General features: G+C 40.1%; 5 protein-coding genes across 6 annotated transcripts; 3 read left to right on the top strand and 2 right to left on the bottom strand.

Moving 5' to 3' along the window:
• The first annotated feature begins 933 nt into the window (after positions 1-933).
• LOC124194090 (hemocyte protein-glutamine gamma-glutamyltransferase-like) lies at positions 934-5,996 on the top strand. Of its 2 annotated transcripts, XM_046588123.1 has the most exons (21): positions 934-1,146; positions 1,388-1,414; positions 1,675-1,713; positions 1,784-2,053; positions 2,129-2,232; positions 2,298-2,496; positions 2,565-2,698; positions 2,785-2,920; positions 2,998-3,224; positions 3,295-3,472; positions 3,544-3,709; positions 3,770-3,873; positions 3,942-4,048; positions 4,123-4,214; positions 4,287-4,435; positions 4,500-4,571; positions 4,656-4,825; positions 4,898-5,021; positions 5,104-5,264; positions 5,346-5,482; positions 5,562-5,996. In XM_046588123.1, exons 2-21 carry the CDS (start codon positions 1,393-1,395, stop codon positions 5,701-5,703), a joined length of 2,733 nt encoding a protein of 910 aa, XP_046444079.1. In that variant the 5' UTR covers positions 934-1,146; positions 1,388-1,392; the 3' UTR covers positions 5,704-5,996. The 2 variants fall into 2 exon arrangements, with proteins under 2 accessions (XP_046444079.1, XP_046444080.1); XM_046588124.1 differs by lacking the exon at positions 1,388-1,414.
• LOC124194093 (cytosolic 5'-nucleotidase 3-like) lies at positions 5,993-7,738 on the bottom strand. The gene is made up of 8 exons (XM_046588127.1): positions 7,619-7,738; positions 7,380-7,565; positions 7,197-7,295; positions 7,053-7,122; positions 6,915-6,981; positions 6,684-6,839; positions 6,244-6,610; positions 5,993-6,170 (listed from the first exon to the last, which is right to left on the bottom strand). Exons 2-8 carry the CDS (start codon positions 7,560-7,562, stop codon positions 6,057-6,059), a joined length of 1,056 nt encoding a protein of 351 aa, XP_046444083.1. The 5' UTR covers positions 7,563-7,565; positions 7,619-7,738; the 3' UTR covers positions 5,993-6,056.
• On the top strand, positions 7,716-8,499 carry LOC124194094 (MRN complex-interacting protein-like). Its single transcript, XM_046588128.1, has 4 exons — positions 7,716-7,835; positions 7,921-7,992; positions 8,051-8,219; positions 8,284-8,499. The coding sequence occupies exons 1-4, from the start codon at positions 7,785-7,787 to the stop codon at positions 8,391-8,393; spliced, it is 402 nt and encodes a 133-aa protein (XP_046444084.1). The 5' UTR covers positions 7,716-7,784; the 3' UTR covers positions 8,394-8,499.
• Positions 8,435-10,589, bottom strand: LOC124194092 (translation initiation factor eIF-2B subunit delta-like). The gene is made up of 7 exons (XM_046588126.1): positions 10,199-10,589; positions 9,915-10,141; positions 9,746-9,851; positions 9,365-9,691; positions 9,019-9,284; positions 8,778-8,958; positions 8,435-8,716 (listed from the first exon to the last, which is right to left on the bottom strand). The coding sequence occupies exons 1-7, from the start codon at positions 10,380-10,382 to the stop codon at positions 8,502-8,504; spliced, it is 1,506 nt and encodes a 501-aa protein (XP_046444082.1). The 5' UTR covers positions 10,383-10,589; the 3' UTR covers positions 8,435-8,501.
• Positions 10,590-10,925: 336 nt separating this feature from the next.
• On the top strand, positions 10,926-14,230 carry LOC124194091 (RNA-binding protein 39-like). The gene is made up of 8 exons (XM_046588125.1): positions 10,926-11,082; positions 11,143-11,215; positions 12,067-12,116; positions 12,184-12,673; positions 12,736-12,828; positions 12,898-13,173; positions 13,250-13,627; positions 13,694-14,230. The coding sequence occupies exons 2-8, from the start codon at positions 11,165-11,167 to the stop codon at positions 13,943-13,945; spliced, it is 1,590 nt and encodes a 529-aa protein (XP_046444081.1). The 5' UTR covers positions 10,926-11,082; positions 11,143-11,164; the 3' UTR covers positions 13,946-14,230.
• The last annotated feature ends 202 nt before the right edge of the window (positions 14,231-14,432 follow it).

Genomic DNA, 14,432 nt, shown 5'->3' with positions numbered 1-14,432 from the left:
GAGAATATTTTTAATTTATTTATTTATCTAAAAAGATCTAAACATAAAAATTTACTTTGATTGAAACAGCGCTGTTTCTCTATGCCTTTTTATAACAATGCTTTCGTCATACACGAGAGGCATCAGAGCATTCAAACATGTTTCTACTATTAGGCTACTCTTGTCACACAAGTTGAACTTCATGACTCAAATTTCCCTTCTCAGGATGGTACCAACTTTGTTATGTGAGATGTCGGTGAGATGGCTATTTCACCATTCGCCAAGCTTTGCTGCTTAGACAATAGCTCTTGTGTATATATTATTATATCTTAAATTGAATTCCCCTTTAAAGTAAAATTATAATATTTCATTTAAATTTCCTTCATAATACGAAAATATTATTGTGATTTCACATTTATGTGGGTCATGTAAATTTTGGTTTTTAATTTGTGCTGATTTCTGCTCTTTAGAACACTTATCAACCCAAACGTGTATGACTAGTTTGGTAAATCAATTTCGCTTAGTAATGCTATTAAAATTAATCGAATTTTTTCCTTATGACGACAGCTGAACAAAAATGTCACTTCGGTTGGCCTATCCCATTTAAGGTGATTGAGGTACGCCAACACATGTTATAATCTACTTAAATGTTGCAAAATTACTTATGAAAATGACACAATGGAATATATTTAGGCATTTGCGTTTCACACTGTCAAGCATGAAGAGGACGTATAGTGTGATAACAGGCAAAAGCTAACTGCTTGACAGAAATGAAATTGAATATCCATGCGCCCTTTGCCTTAGAATTGTCTCTCTACGTTCCTCTACACGAGCTATGGTAGCTAGCGGATGAGGTAATTCAATCCGCGTTTATTCCGACGTCCTCCGTCTTGTCTCACCTTATAGAATCAACGAAGCATGAAGCGACTACATAAGGCGGAAGAAATCTCAAGTTGAATTCGTGTTGGTTTTGCAGTAGCTGCGTGAACAGTCGTTGGTAGCGAGCTCTTCGAGTTTATCCAAATTCAGCCTTTTCATCTCTTTTGAGTTGAGATATTGCGCTGACCTGTCTTCCCCATAAAGGTAGACACGTTTGTTAAACCACGGGCTCCGATCTCTCTTGCTGTGTCCTCTCCGATTTCGACCAAAGAAACAACTTTGAACTGGGTAGGTTTTAGTTAGACTATTTTCTGGTAATATTTATAATTGCGGGTAAATCACCTTTTCGTTTTGTTCGACCACTTGTACGAAACAAAAGGGAAAAAGAAAAAAAAAATCTAGGAAATTTTTAGTTTTGGTTTTCATTTGTGTTTTCAAAAACCTCTCCTAACAACAGAGGAAATTTATTGTTCCTTAAAACAAAACCAAAATCTCAAAATAAAACATTGTTTTAAATCCGGTGTTGCAGAGACAATGCGTCGAAACGGGCAGTCAGGTAACAGCGCGCACAATTCATTTCCACTTTTAAGAAAGCAATCGAGGAATAACATTTTTAAGTAATTTACTGCACTTGTGCCTATTATTTACACACACGCGGAACATTCTAGTTCCCTTTTCCAAATTCAAAGTAGTACTAAGGTGAATGAATTTTGGGCGTTCACACTGCACTCTTCGATCCTCATCATATTCATGCTGAACTTTATAGTCTCATCTTTTTTGTGATTCACAAAATTGCTTTTCTCTTTCACAATCTAGACACAATGAGTTCTCCAATGGCACAACCAGTATCTCCAGGTAATTGAAACATTTCTTGTGAAAAAATTCGTTTCTAATTCAAACCCTAATCGAACTGCACTATTTTCAGGCATGTTGCGTCGTTCAACGATGACTCAACAAGGATCTCCAGGCATGTTGCGTCGTTCAATGAGCGGCAACTCGGGTTTGAACAACTTGGCCAATTCATCGAGTTTCGTTCGTCGTAATAACGAGCGCGATGGAATGGGAAACAATGTTGGAGTCAGTCCCGGAGGCAGCAACGCCGCCTACCGCGCCTCACTGGTCTCGCACTACGCCGAAGATTTGGATAGGCGTCGTCGCGCTGAACGAGCCGTCGAAGACATCCGCACCGATGGAAGTAATACAACAATACATCTTCTATTCATTCTGTTATTGCCATGCAATATTCACGCTTTTCTCTTGTAATTAACAGTGTCTTCCGACAATCTGAAGATCGAGTCTGTTGAGCTGTTCGCACGGGACAACGCCCGCGAGCATCGCACTGATCGCTACGAGTTGGTTCTCGACAACGGCCGAGTAATTTGGACTTGACCCAATTTTAAAAATTAATAAAATTAACTTTTGTTTGGTTTTTAAAAAAGGACATTGGATCGTCATCTTCAATGGTTATGTCCAGATCGATGACTAACATGTCCTCACTGTCATCGATGGACTACCGTTCATCTTCTTCGTCGTCCACTACTGTTCTTCGTCGTGGCCAGCCTTTCTTCATGGCTGTGCGCATGAAGGACCGCAACTTTGATCCCCGTCGTGACATCCTCCGAGCATCCTTCAGCTTTGGTATTTGTCGAAATTTAAAAGAGTCTAAACGCTTATTGTTTATTTATTTTTTTTAATTTTTTTGCCAGGCCCGAATCCTCAGGTTACCAAGGGAACCAAAGTTGTTTTGCCCTTCCGCATGAACCAACGTGAATTTAACCGAGCCCCGCAAAAGTGGGACATGCGCCTTCATCAACAGGAGGGTTTCAACATCACTTTCCAAGTATGTTATATTTTCCAAAAATTACCCACGTTTTGAGAATGGATATTATTCAGCAAATTAATAATTGATTCCCATCAATTGTGTAGGTCCATATCCCTGCCAACGCACTAGTCGGACTTTGGCGTGTGACCATTGAAACCACCACCACGACTCCAGGCGCCCGTGTCGACGAATTCCGTTTCAAGGATGACATTTACATCTTGTTCAACCCCTTCTGCCGAGGTTTGTGTTTTTCTACTTCTCTGATTATTTCCGTAGTTCAATTTGAATAGCTAATTGCAATTGTATTGACTGAACAGATGACCCAGTTTACTTGGACAACGAAGAACTTCGCAAGGAGTATCTGATGAATGAATCAGGCAAGGTATACGTTGGCACCCATAACCGCCCCAAGGGCCGTCGTTGGATCTACGGACAGTTCTCTGACGTTGCTCTGCCAGCTGCCCAGCTTTTGTTGGAACAATCTGGACTCAACCCAACCGAAAGAGGCAACCCCGTCCAAGTTGTCCGCGCCATCGCCTCAATCGTAATTTAAATTGACATTCAGCGTTTCTTTTCTGTCCGATTATAAAACATTTGTTCACATTAATCAACAGATCAACGCAACCGATGGTTTCGGTTTGTTGGAAGGCAAATGGGAAGGCTCATTCGAAGACGGAGTTTGCCCATGGGTATGGACCGGAAGCTCCAAAATCTTCGAGCACTACTTGCGCAATGGATCCAAACCAGTCAAATACGGCCAATGCTGGGTGTTCGCCGCTGTGGCTACTTCCAGTAATTACATGGACTTAAATCCCAGAATTTAGATTAGACGTTCTACAGCACTACTATTTTTCACCTTGCAGTCTTCCGCGCTTTGGGTATCCCATCTCGTCCCGTGACCAATTTCGTTTCCGCCCGCGACACCAACCACACCATGTCGGTCGACAAGTACTTCGATGTCTTTGGCGATGAGATGAAAGGTGGCCCAGATGGCGACAATCAGGATGCCATGTGGAACTTCCATGCATGGTAATGTTTTTCGAACTTGATTTGATTCTGTATATTTTATTTTATGATTTGATTAAATAGGACTGAAGTATGGATGTCACGCCCCGATCTCCAAACTGGATTCAACGGCTGGCAGGCAATTGACCCCACTCCTCCTCCTCAGTTCTGGCAGAAAAACGGCGGAGGTAATTTTGTTGATGTGCTATTTTTGTTTTTAGTTTTGTGTTAAGTAAAATGTTGTTTCATTTCACAGACAAGAAGAACCGTGGACCATGGGCTGTTGAAGAATTCCGACGAGGCCCATCTTCCGTCGAGTCTGTTCGTCGTGGCGAAGTTGGATTCGCTTACGATACCCCCTACGTAATTAATACTGAACATAACCAAAACCTTCTCGAAACAGCTATTTGACATGATATGAACATTGAACATTTCAGTTGTTTGCCGAAGTCAACGCTGAAGTTAGCCACTTCCAAGAGGATGAGACTTCACACTGGGGATTCAGGAAAATCCGTGTCAACAACTATCAGTAAGAGAAAAACAGGCTGATGGAGTCTTTTAAAGAATTTGAATTCATTCATCAGTCTTTTTCATTTCACAGAGTTGGCCGCATGATCTTGACCAAGCGACCAGGAGCTGATGATGATGTCAGTGATGCCGATGCTGAAGATATTTCTAGTCTATACAAGAACCCCGATGGCATGTCCCGCTACCAGAAACAAGGAGACGGATGCTTTAACTCTCTCTTTAGTAATTTCAGTATTTATCAATTCAATTTCTAATAGCTAACCTATTTCTGGTTCTTTATTAAAAGATCAAGGAATGTCATCGTCCTATTCAGATATGAGAGATCGTGAGAGAGACAGGGATATGAAGCTCTTCCCAAGTACTTAAGACTTATTTTTTTTTACAATTTTCTTTTATTCTATTTCTCAATCTTATGCATTTTATTATCGCCCTACAAATCCAGCTGGTTCACCTGCGGAGCGATTGTCTGCCATGAACGCATCTCGCAGCGTCGAGAAATCGCAGCCTATGTTTGAAGCTCATCGACCGACCAACGAAGATGTTTACTTCGACTTGATTGACCAAGAAAAGGTTGCCTGGGGACAGCCGTTCAACTTCCAAGTTCAAATTCAGGTGAATTTTACTTACATTTTTTTCTTTTTTCAAGAGTTTGTTTGTAAATTCCTCCAATGAATAATTTTACAGAACCGCTCCCAAGAAATGAGGACCATCACGACGATCCTGTCCGCTAACTCCGTCTATTACACTGGAGTTACCGCTCGCCGTCTTGGACGCTGCGACCGTCAGTTCGTCCTTCAACCTGGAGGCCGTACGTTACTCTTGATACCAACAAATTATACACCATTTTTTCGTGTCAAGTATTCCTGACACATTTTACTTTTAAATTTTAGGAGAAACTATGCAAATCCGTATCAGCTGGGATGAGTACCGCGACAAAATTGTCGACTATGGTCATATTAAGATCTATGCCATGGCATCCGTACAAGAAACCAAGCAATGTTGGAGCGAAGAAGAGGACTTCCAGCTTGAGAAACCCAAGCTGGATGTTCAGGTAATTTTCAAAAAAAAAAAATCTATTGGATTGAAATTGAATTTTGCACAAACTGCCAATACCGATAACACTTTGCTTTAGATCCGAGGAAATCCCCAGGTTGGCCAGGATTGCTTCGCCACGTTTAGTTTCATGAACCCCATTTCAGTCACTTTGACCGAGTGCGAGTTCACTTTCGAAGGACCTGGTCTGGTACGCGCCCAGACGGTTAAATACCGGTAAGTTGGCAGAAACGAAAATTTAAACAAAATAACGTTTAACGAAAATGATAATAATGGAAAAACTAAATTCCTTCAGTGACGTGAAACCGGGAGAGATGATCAGCTTCGTCCAGAAGTTCATGCCTCGCTTCAATGGTGAGCGCAAACTTGTTGCTACTTTCAACTCCCGCGAGTTGGGCGACATTATTGGTTCCCGTCCGATCCATGTCCGTGATTAAGATATAATTCTTCCTAAAACCGGATTATGGATTTCCTTCGACATCATGATCTCGACATCTAAACGAACTCGGACTTGCCCAAGGAACATTGTTGCAAATTAGTCAAGTATTCTTTTTGCCTTCTCTGCACCTTTCACACCCCTTTCATCGACAGTCGCATTCTAGTGATGACTGGCCATTCTTCTTTTTATTCTAACATTCACTTCCCAACGGTGTTGGTCTTTAATTGCAGTTTTATCATTTTTTACCTCTGAATGATGTTTTATCGGTTTGAATAAACTTCATCAAGTAAACCTTTTGCACTTGTATATTTATTATTACATTACATGTAGTTGAAACAAGATCTAGTTTTCTTAAGATTCGTTAGCTAGTACAGATTTAAGAATCGCATCTGGGATGTCCATGGATTGGTCATCGACTAAAACGATGTCAAACTCTCCCTTGTACTTCTCCAAACGTTCTTCAATCTAGGTTTAATGCAACAAAGGACTTGGTTATTTACTGTATAGAAAACTGTAGGTAGTTGGACTAAAGTAAAACCTTATCGTTGAGAAATCCGATGGTTAGAACGGTGCTTGGCGGTTCGACACCTTTTGACATTTGAAGGTCGCCAAGCGAGTCACCCAGTAATATCACATTATGGCGATGTGATAAATCTTGGAAGTAGGTGGACGAATGGGGAATTGATGTCTCATTTTTGTTGTACATATGAATCAATTTGTCAGTGAATGCAACTAATTTCCCTTCAGTATTATAGGTCATGTAGTTTGAAATCACTTTCACATTATCCTGTGTGAGATTGTTGGCAAGTAAAGCTTCATCAATGACATCTCCTACACCAGCTGAAAACACTAGAATAGGAATGTTTGCTGCCTTCAAGTCTTTCATAAACTGCAATGTTCCATCCCTTTATGTGAGTAAACAATTTGTAAAGGGATTTCAATTTACATTCACTAGATTTTTAAGAATATTGCTGGTACCTGAACTCTATTGGATTTTCTTTGACCATTAAAGCAAAATCATGTTTATACAAATTGCTATGCTCCAGCAGTTCATGAGCACCATCATACCATTCAATCATTAGAGGAATCTTCTCTTCCACTGACATATGTTGGTCTATTTCAATTGGGTAGTACCTGATTAGAGAAAATATTCATTATTATAATGACTTTATAACTATAGGTATGATTGCTTAAAAAATGAAACAGTACTTGTTAAACATTTCTTTGCTTTTAAGTTTGTAATGGTCAGGCAGTTTTGAGTAATTTTCAACAACACCTTAAATTGAGAAAGCAAGTAAATTTTCAAGGTTTTATCTCAGTTTAATCATTTAATGTTATGTCCCTTACCATGACAAGATAACTTCCTTACTCCATCTACATGGAATTTGGTCAAAGTGAAGTCAAAATCAGCAATTACCTCGTAGGATAAAAAAAAATAGTTAGATTTTTCACACTATTTTTTATGATTCAGTTACTGGGTTTGGGTCTCACTTGCAATTTATCATGGGTTCCAGCTATCAGTTTGTTAATTTTGTCCCCAACATTTTGCCAATCCTTAACATGGACATGGCTTAATTTTAAGTTGGGAATCTATAGGAAGTTCACATTAAAGAAATTTATTAAGAAATAAGATCTAGAACATGCCACATGTAGGAAATTCATTTTTCTGTTTACTAAGGAAATGAGGTTGTCCATGATTTTGATGTTACAAATATTCCTTGATGGTTGACGTAACTGATTAGTGACAGTGGACTTTGCTAAGAAGGGTTTGGTCGCTTTTAGGCTTGATTTACTTCGTTTCCCAGTAACCCTGAAAGAAGATATAACATGGAAAACTGTTGGTGTCCTCAAACTCATTCACTAATTACGACTTAAGTTATTTCTTGAATAGTTTTAGTAACAATAGTCTGTACCCTTGACACGTGATAACGAGAACGAGAACCTAAAATCAAGCAATCAACTTCAAATTTATCTAATTGCAGACGATGCTTACATAAGTGTTGCCATGACGACTGCTGCAGCCGTCAATCCGTCATAGTTTTGAAAAACAAATTTGATCTCATTTTTTTTTTCGTCAATATGCCACAAGAATTTTGTATTTACAAATGTTATTCTTGCAGCACATTTCAGGTGGTTCAAGAATCCTTGTAGCCTATATTTTCAGAGTCCTGAATGTGTTATACTTTTGTTGTAAAATCTCCTTTATCTCTTTTAGGTTCATATTGTTAAAAAGAGTAGCAAGAAATGGGTCTGCAAGATGTGTGGAGAAAAACAGACTATCATCAAGGTACTAAAAATGTAAACAATGTAGAAACAATTGAGAAACTGAGTTCAGGTTTTCACAGGTTTTTGGACAGGGATCAGCAAAGGATTGTCGAGAGCATGTACAGAAACTAAATTTAGTGAAAGGTATGTCAGCAGAACCTGTAGAAAGTGAGAATACTGAAACTGTTAGCCAAAACCAAAAAAATGAATCAGTGCCTAACAAACGAAAACTGTGTGAGGAATACTCTGGTATGTAATTTTTTTATATGCAGCAGCCGTTTTTAATCTAAAAATTACATTTTTCAATTATTAGATGAGGATGATCAAAGAAATGTGGTTGAATCAGAATCTCAAGTAAGAGTCCCCTCAGTTAAAATATCGAAATGGTCTTGTTTTCTTGATTCAGACTCAGATGTTGAATGATGTTACAATAACATAATGGCTCATCACGTAAATTGTACAAATTATCAGAAGAAAATTGTATTTTCTCACCACCAGCAAATTTTTTATAATAAACCAATCAAACCTATTTTATATAGCCGTTTCAGCATGCTTAACACGCAAAACAACCGGGACCGACGTACAAGGAACACTGCCCAGTTCGGTTATGACAGCTGTAACAAGATCGCCTGGCGTCACGTCATAAGTCAAGTTAAGAAGAGAAAGTTGGGGTAATTCCCTCCAATTGGCGATAGAGTGAACGAACGGTTTTCCTTTGACGGCCGCAACAAGGTCGTCTGGGTCACCTGTCAAGAGGGAAACATTACTCGAATTCTGAGGAAGAAAGGTTAATATTTAATTAGGTACCTAGCTCATTGAATACAAACGAATCGGTTTGGACGCGTTCGCAAAACTTGTGAGTCTCACAACAGACCAACACCGGCACGTTGTGGGCTTTAGCAACAAGGGCCACTTGGGATGAGCCAACGCGTGACATAACGTTACCATTCGCCAACAAAGCGTGAGCTCCCAACAAAACTTTCGTTACCTAATAATAAGCGCAATATATGTAATAGTAAATCAACGGTGTAAGTTGATTGGTACAAACCTCTGGCATGATGTAAGAGGCTCCCGAGATGAGCATGTAAACTGAAGGGATTTTGGCAGCTACAAGTCGCCGAAGAAGTTGAAGGCCTTCTGATCTTGGGCTACTGTCTAGCACAACAACTCGGAACTTCTTGTTATCCTCGTTGAATGCCTTCAACAAAATTTGCAGCAGTAGCGATGAGTAGCCGTAAGTCAGAATGACATCACCAGAAGCAATTTTTTTACTGGCTTCTTGACAGATCGCCTTCCCTGCTAATTCGACGTTTTCTATTGTCGAATTGAACGAGAGAATTACGCAGATTAAGTAAGTAATTTTACCAATATATTTCGGAATCCATCTGTAGTACCTTGGATATATTTGTCAATTTGTTCATGAAGATATTGTTTTGCTTGAACATCGCTGTACTCGGAAGGGATGTTGGTGATGTGTCTCTTTAGAAAACGTATGACGTTCCCCATGGAAACTGATATAGGCCGACATTGTTTCAAAAAGTTAATGCAAGGTTTCAGACTATTTTCTAGGTCTCGTGATAGCTCCTTGTGCTCTGGTGTAGAGTAATCAGAGATAACCTTCTTAAAGGCCTCCAGTAAAGCTACAGCTCTGGCATTGCTACCACAAATGATACCACTTGCATACTGCAAACCAAGTTTAATTACAGCAGGATGAATATTGCCTATGAAAAATGTTACAGTGAAACAAATGAAGAATAAGTTATTAAAACTTTTACTTTGATTTATGGATAAGTCTTTTGTGAGTAGCCCAATTCTTCTTTCTTGCTGATGAAGATGGGAAAATAACTGAATTTTTCTTTCAGCAGGAGGAAGCTGTGGAACCTTTAATTTAATTCACACTATATATTAGTAAATAGACAGTCTCTAATGATAATTATTACCCACCTTTTGGGTTACACATTTTCTCACCAGTCTCTTCTCCACACTTGGTCTGTCAGCTTGAATCTGATCAGGAATTCTCTTTGCTTGTGCGGCTTTAGGTGCTGCAGATTGCTTTGCTTCTGGTGCAGCGGGTGCTGCTTTAGCAGCCCTCTGAGCTTCCTGCTTTTGACGCCTCTCTGCCTTAAGTTCTGCTTTTGATTTTCCAGTTTCATCTGCCTTAGCAGGATTACCTAAGAAAATGTCAAACTTGAAAACAATGCCAATTACCATACTTTTTTTAAACATACTAATTTCCTTGACAGTTTGAGGTGGTTCTGAAACTACTGTTACTGGTACAGGAACAGCAGGAGTAGGAGTAGTAGCTTTAACTGCTGGTTGAGATTTCTTAGCAGCCTTTTCTGCTTTCTTGGCCTTTCTCTCTGCCAAAATTTCTTCCTTTGTTTTCTCCTGCCCTTTTTTTCCTGCTTCCATTCTTTGTAGTTATATTTAAAAACAGGTCTTTAGATTGCCAATATTAAACACACTCTTGTTCTTGTTATAACGTATTGCTTGAACGGGGAAATTATTGAAGAACTCGTGAAAATAACAAACTGATATGAGGATTGCCAAGCAGACGAACCAACACAAAAGTTTAATTAAATCGATTAATCGATTATTATGGATTTTGTTTCTGTAATGTAAAACTGATAAAAATAAAGAAATAATATAGAAAAATAAACTCCTAATTTTTTTAGCAAACTGTACCTTCTCGTTCAGATTTGAACAATGGCTGAAACCGGATTTCTGCAAGGAGAGAACTGACAGAGTCAACTGACGCAATCTAATGAAATACAGCCCAAATTTTGCAAACATTTTGAGAAAAATATAGTTTTGTAACTGGAAAAATCAAACTACTTTTAAATGGTAAAATCATTTTTGTTTTTACGATTTTCGCCTTGCGTGGTCTTCCTTCCTTTCCTTGCGTGGTCGGCGCGGCGGCCGGGCGCCGCGGCGGAGTGCGGAGCGGACTGGCTGGCTCGCTGTTGTTTACGTAAACTAAATGGTGATATGACAACGTTGAATAGCTTCTAGAACCTCCATTTTCTTTTGCGCGAGTCTGGCAGCAGTAAACTGCGTTTTTATTGACGCGTAATTGAAACCATCTTTACGTCGTCCGTGTAATTTTTTGCAGGTAAAAATTTTGTTGATTCTGTGAAAAAAAACTGTGTTAACATGTGAAATTCTTCTACAGGAAATCTCAAAGGTTCATCACCATGGATGAAGATATTGATGCTTTGTTGGAGGCCGCATTCGATAAGAAAGGGGTAAGTGAAAGCGTGATGAGGGTTTGTCCAGTTTAAATGTTAGTGTTGTAAATATGTATGAATTAGAAACACTGGAATAGGTTGGGAAATGTAAAAATTCCTCATTTTATTCCTCATGTAGAGCCATGTAAATTCGCGTGCTGCGTTGTTTTCTCTTCAACATCGTGCCCAGGTAGGGTATCTTAAAATGAAAACCGGGCATTCTAGCGTCATTTGATGACTTGTTGAGAAGGATGCTCTGTTGAAATATATCTTCAATGCCTCCCTCTCTTTAAGTCCCACGCAATTCACAAAAATGAAGGTTCCCTTTTTTCTGTCGTCTTAGGACCCAGCCTCTGTTGGAGGAGAGAGCCAACACCCACTGATCTGGAATTGTGGAGGCATATATATTTTTTATTACTTTGAATCTTTCCAGGTCCCTTTTTCTGCCTTCGCTCTCCAAATTCAAATCCAAGTGCATATCAACTTTGAGTTGTGCTATGCGAGCCAACATTTAAGAGCAAGTTCTGTCATTGGAACTTCTAATAGGTTTATGGTTAAAGAAATGTTTTTACTAGGGTTCTCATAAGAGTGGGTTTTTGTTTCTCGTTTGAAAGATTTGTTGCAGATTGCTTAAGGCGAATGGAATGTGGTTCTGGTTAGGGCAAGGTAAGTTTTAGGTAAACTTCGATGGGGACATCCTGTGTACAATCTGCGCTTTCGTCTGCACGAGTCGTTTCATCGTAGCTAATTGTAACATCGATTTAATCTTTGTTTATTTTTTCTTTTACCCTTCTTTTGTCCTTCTTACCCAATTGCCATTCCCTTACTTTCCATTGGCCTGATTCATCACGTTCTGCTGTGTACTCCAGGGCGAAGCTGAGGGGAAAGTCAACGGAGACGCTGCCCACCGAGTGAATGGGTAGGAAAAGTAGTTTTTCTCTTTCCGTTTAAATATTGAAATATTGACCTTTTTTTATTTATTTTAGAAGCGACGCCAAAGAAAAGAAATCAGATAAGGAGCGCGACAAAGATAAGGACCGAGAAAAAGATAAGGACCGCGACAAGGACAGGGAAAGGGGTAAGGATCGTGAGAAAGACAAGGATGGAGGAAAGGAAAAGGACAGAGACCGCCGGTCAGGCCGCAGTGATCGACACAGAAGTCGCAGTAGAGATCGTAAAGATCGAGACCGCCGTAAAAGTCGCAGTCGTGACCGTGGTGGGCGTCGTTCTCGTAGTCCCCGTGATTCGCGCCGGAGATCTCGCAGTCCTCACCGCGATGGGCGGAAGCGATCACGCAGTCCGAAAGGAGGAAAAGATCGTGAAAGGAACCGTGGTCGTCGGTCTCCAACTCCGATTAAAAAACAATTGACCGAAATGACTGTAGAAGAGCGCGATGCCCGAACTGTGTTCTGTATGCAATTGTCCCAGCGAATCCGAGCCAGAGACTTGGAAGAATTCTTCTCTGCTGTTGGCAAGGTAACTAATTTGAATTCTGTCATTTTTCTGCGTTGTAGATTAACTCTAATGAATATTTTCAGGTTCGAGATGTGAGGTTGATTACTTGTAATAAGACACGCCGCTTTAAAGGACTTTGCTACGTTGAGTTTGCTGAACCGGAATCAGTTCCTTTGGTAAGTTGGTTTCGATTAAACAAGTGGAAACATTTTTAATTTCTTTTCCTTTAACATATCCTGTTACAGGCGATCGCATTGACAGGTCAAAGATTGTGCGGCGTACCAATCGTCGTTCAGCCAACTCAAGCAGAAAAGAACCGACTGGCTGGAAGTAACATGCCTGCCATGAGCTCGTTTAACAAAGGTCCCAATGGCCCCATGCGCTTATACGTCGGATCTCTCCATTTCAATATCACTGAAGATATGTTACGCAGCATCTTCGAACCTTTCGGCAAAATTGAACACATGCAGCTCATGATTGATACGGAAACGGGCCGCTCGAAAGGATATGGTTTCATTACGGTAAAAAAAAGAAAAATTTCTCAATTTGTTTGACGCAAATCTTTTAACTGTTTTTTCCTTGTTCTCCTGAAATTAGTTCCGAAATGCCGAAGATGCTAAAAAAGCAATGGAACAATTAAATGGATTCGAATTGGCTGGCCGACCTATGAAAATCAACCACGTGACGGAACACTTCACTGGAAACCACACATATTTGGACAGTGACGAGATGGATCGTGCCGGCATTGATTTAGGAGCTACCGGTCGGCTCCAGTTGATGGCAAAATTAGCTCAAGGCACAGGTTTGGAGATTCCAGCAGCTGCTCAGTCAGCGCTCAACCTGCAGGCGTCCATTCAAGCAGCTCAACAACAAGCTTTGCCTGTTGCCTCTGTCGCTCCACCCATTGCCACTCAATGTTTTATGCTCTCCAACATGTTTGATTCAAGTTCTGAGACGCATCCCTTGTGGCATCAGGTAATTCATCAAGAGCTTTCGACTAAGTTTCTTTTAGAGCGTAGTACTCATGCTGTTTTTCCTTAGGAAATTTGCGACGACGTGATGGACGAATGCAACAAACACGGTGGCGTACTTCACATTTATGTTGACAAGGCATCGCCCCAAGGTAACGTCTATGTCAAGTGTCCATCCGTGACTGTAGCTGTCAACGCTGTCAATGCTCTGCACGGACGCTGGTTTGCTGGCCGAATCATCACAGCAGCTTATGTCCCTCTAATTAACTATCATTCTTTGTTCCCCGACTCCATCACGGCCACGACGCCATTGAGAAAGTGAAGTCCATCAAAAGCTTTATAACTCTTGCGTCAGTCGTCTCCGTTGCCCATCAACAGTTATTGCGCTCGTGTACAGACCTATTCATTTCCATTTTGACCCAATAGACACTCGCATCCCACTTGTGTCTTAGAGGATACCCCGTTCGCCTCAACTATTTTTGCATTAAAAGATCGCCAGGGTTGAAGAGGGAAAATTTATTTACTGGGTTTCTCATATGGATGTAATCAGAATTGAGTATGCCGATGATTTGTCGTTCATTAATACACCCGACTTTTTTCTCTTTGACTACACGATTTCTTTTTTATTATCAAGTTTTCATTGACGTTGCCAGACCAAATTTTAGATAAAAAATAAATAAATAAGGATTAAAACTTAATTAAAAGCCACCTATTATCTCAGCCTTTCTCAATAGTTAACTAGTAAACCAGTTCAACAATTGGTAACTATGCAATGTGAAAATATGTTCAGATCTTAGAATCACACGTGG

Source organism: Daphnia pulex, chromosome 5 (genome assembly GCF_021134715.1).
Source record: "Daphnia pulex isolate KAP4 chromosome 5, ASM2113471v1".
In the NCBI taxonomy this organism is placed as follows: domain Eukaryota; kingdom Metazoa; phylum Arthropoda; class Branchiopoda; order Diplostraca; family Daphniidae; genus Daphnia; species Daphnia pulex.
The sequence above is the reverse complement of the archived record's forward strand: the minus strand, read 5'-3'. Positions and strand labels throughout refer to the sequence as shown.

What these genes read in the sequence shown, in the direction of transcription:
- LOC124194090 (XM_046588123.1), top strand. Translation starts at nt 1,393, where the DNA reads ATGCGTCGAAACGGGCAGTCAG. An exon ending in TCCGCGCCATCGCCTCAATC is followed by an intron (nt 3,225 to 3,294) that starts GTAATTTAAATT and finishes ATTAATCAACAG; the next exon opens with ATCAACGCAACCGATGGTTT. An exon ending in ATGTGGAACTTCCATGCATG is followed by an intron (nt 3,710 to 3,769) that starts GTAATGTTTTTC and finishes TTGATTAAATAG; the next exon opens with GACTGAAGTATGGATGTCAC.
- LOC124194093 (XM_046588127.1), bottom strand. Translation starts at nt 7,562, where the DNA reads ATGAGTTTGAGGACACCAACAGTTTTCCATGTTATATCTTCTTTCAGG. An exon ending in GAACCCATGATAAATTGCAA is followed by an intron (nt 7,123 to 7,196) that starts GTGAGACCCAAA and finishes TTATCCTACGAG; the next exon opens with GTAATTGCTGATTTTGACTT. An exon ending in TCGGATTTCTCAACGATAAG is followed by an intron (nt 6,171 to 6,243) that starts GTTTTACTTTAG and finishes CATTAAACCTAG; the next exon opens with ATTGAAGAACGTTTGGAGAA.
- LOC124194094 (XM_046588128.1), top strand. Translation starts at nt 7,785, where the DNA reads ATGCCACAAGAATTTTGTATTTACAAATGTTATTCTTGCAGCACATTT. An exon ending in ATTCTTGCAGCACATTTCAG is followed by an intron (nt 7,836 to 7,920) that starts GTGGTTCAAGAA and finishes TATCTCTTTTAG; the next exon opens with GTTCATATTGTTAAAAAGAG. An exon ending in ACTGTGTGAGGAATACTCTG is followed by an intron (nt 8,220 to 8,283) that starts GTATGTAATTTT and finishes TTCAATTATTAG; the next exon opens with ATGAGGATGATCAAAGAAAT.
- LOC124194092 (XM_046588126.1), bottom strand. Translation starts at nt 10,382, where the DNA reads ATGGAAGCAGGAAAAAAAGGGCAGGAGAAAACAAAGGAAGAAATTTTG. An exon ending in TCAAACTGTCAAGGAAATTA is followed by an intron (nt 10,142 to 10,198) that starts GTATGTTTAAAA and finishes ACATTTTCTTAG; the next exon opens with GTAATCCTGCTAAGGCAGAT. An exon ending in CCTCTTACATCATGCCAGAG is followed by an intron (nt 8,959 to 9,018) that starts GTTTGTACCAAT and finishes GCTTATTATTAG; the next exon opens with GTAACGAAAGTTTTGTTGGG.
- LOC124194091 (XM_046588125.1), top strand. Translation starts at nt 11,165, where the DNA reads ATGGATGAAGATATTGATGCTTTGTTGGAGGCCGCATTCGATAAGAAA. An exon ending in TCTTCTCTGCTGTTGGCAAG is followed by an intron (nt 12,674 to 12,735) that starts GTAACTAATTTG and finishes GAATATTTTCAG; the next exon opens with GTTCGAGATGTGAGGTTGAT. An exon ending in CGCATCCCTTGTGGCATCAG is followed by an intron (nt 13,628 to 13,693) that starts GTAATTCATCAA and finishes GTTTTTCCTTAG; the next exon opens with GAAATTTGCGACGACGTGAT.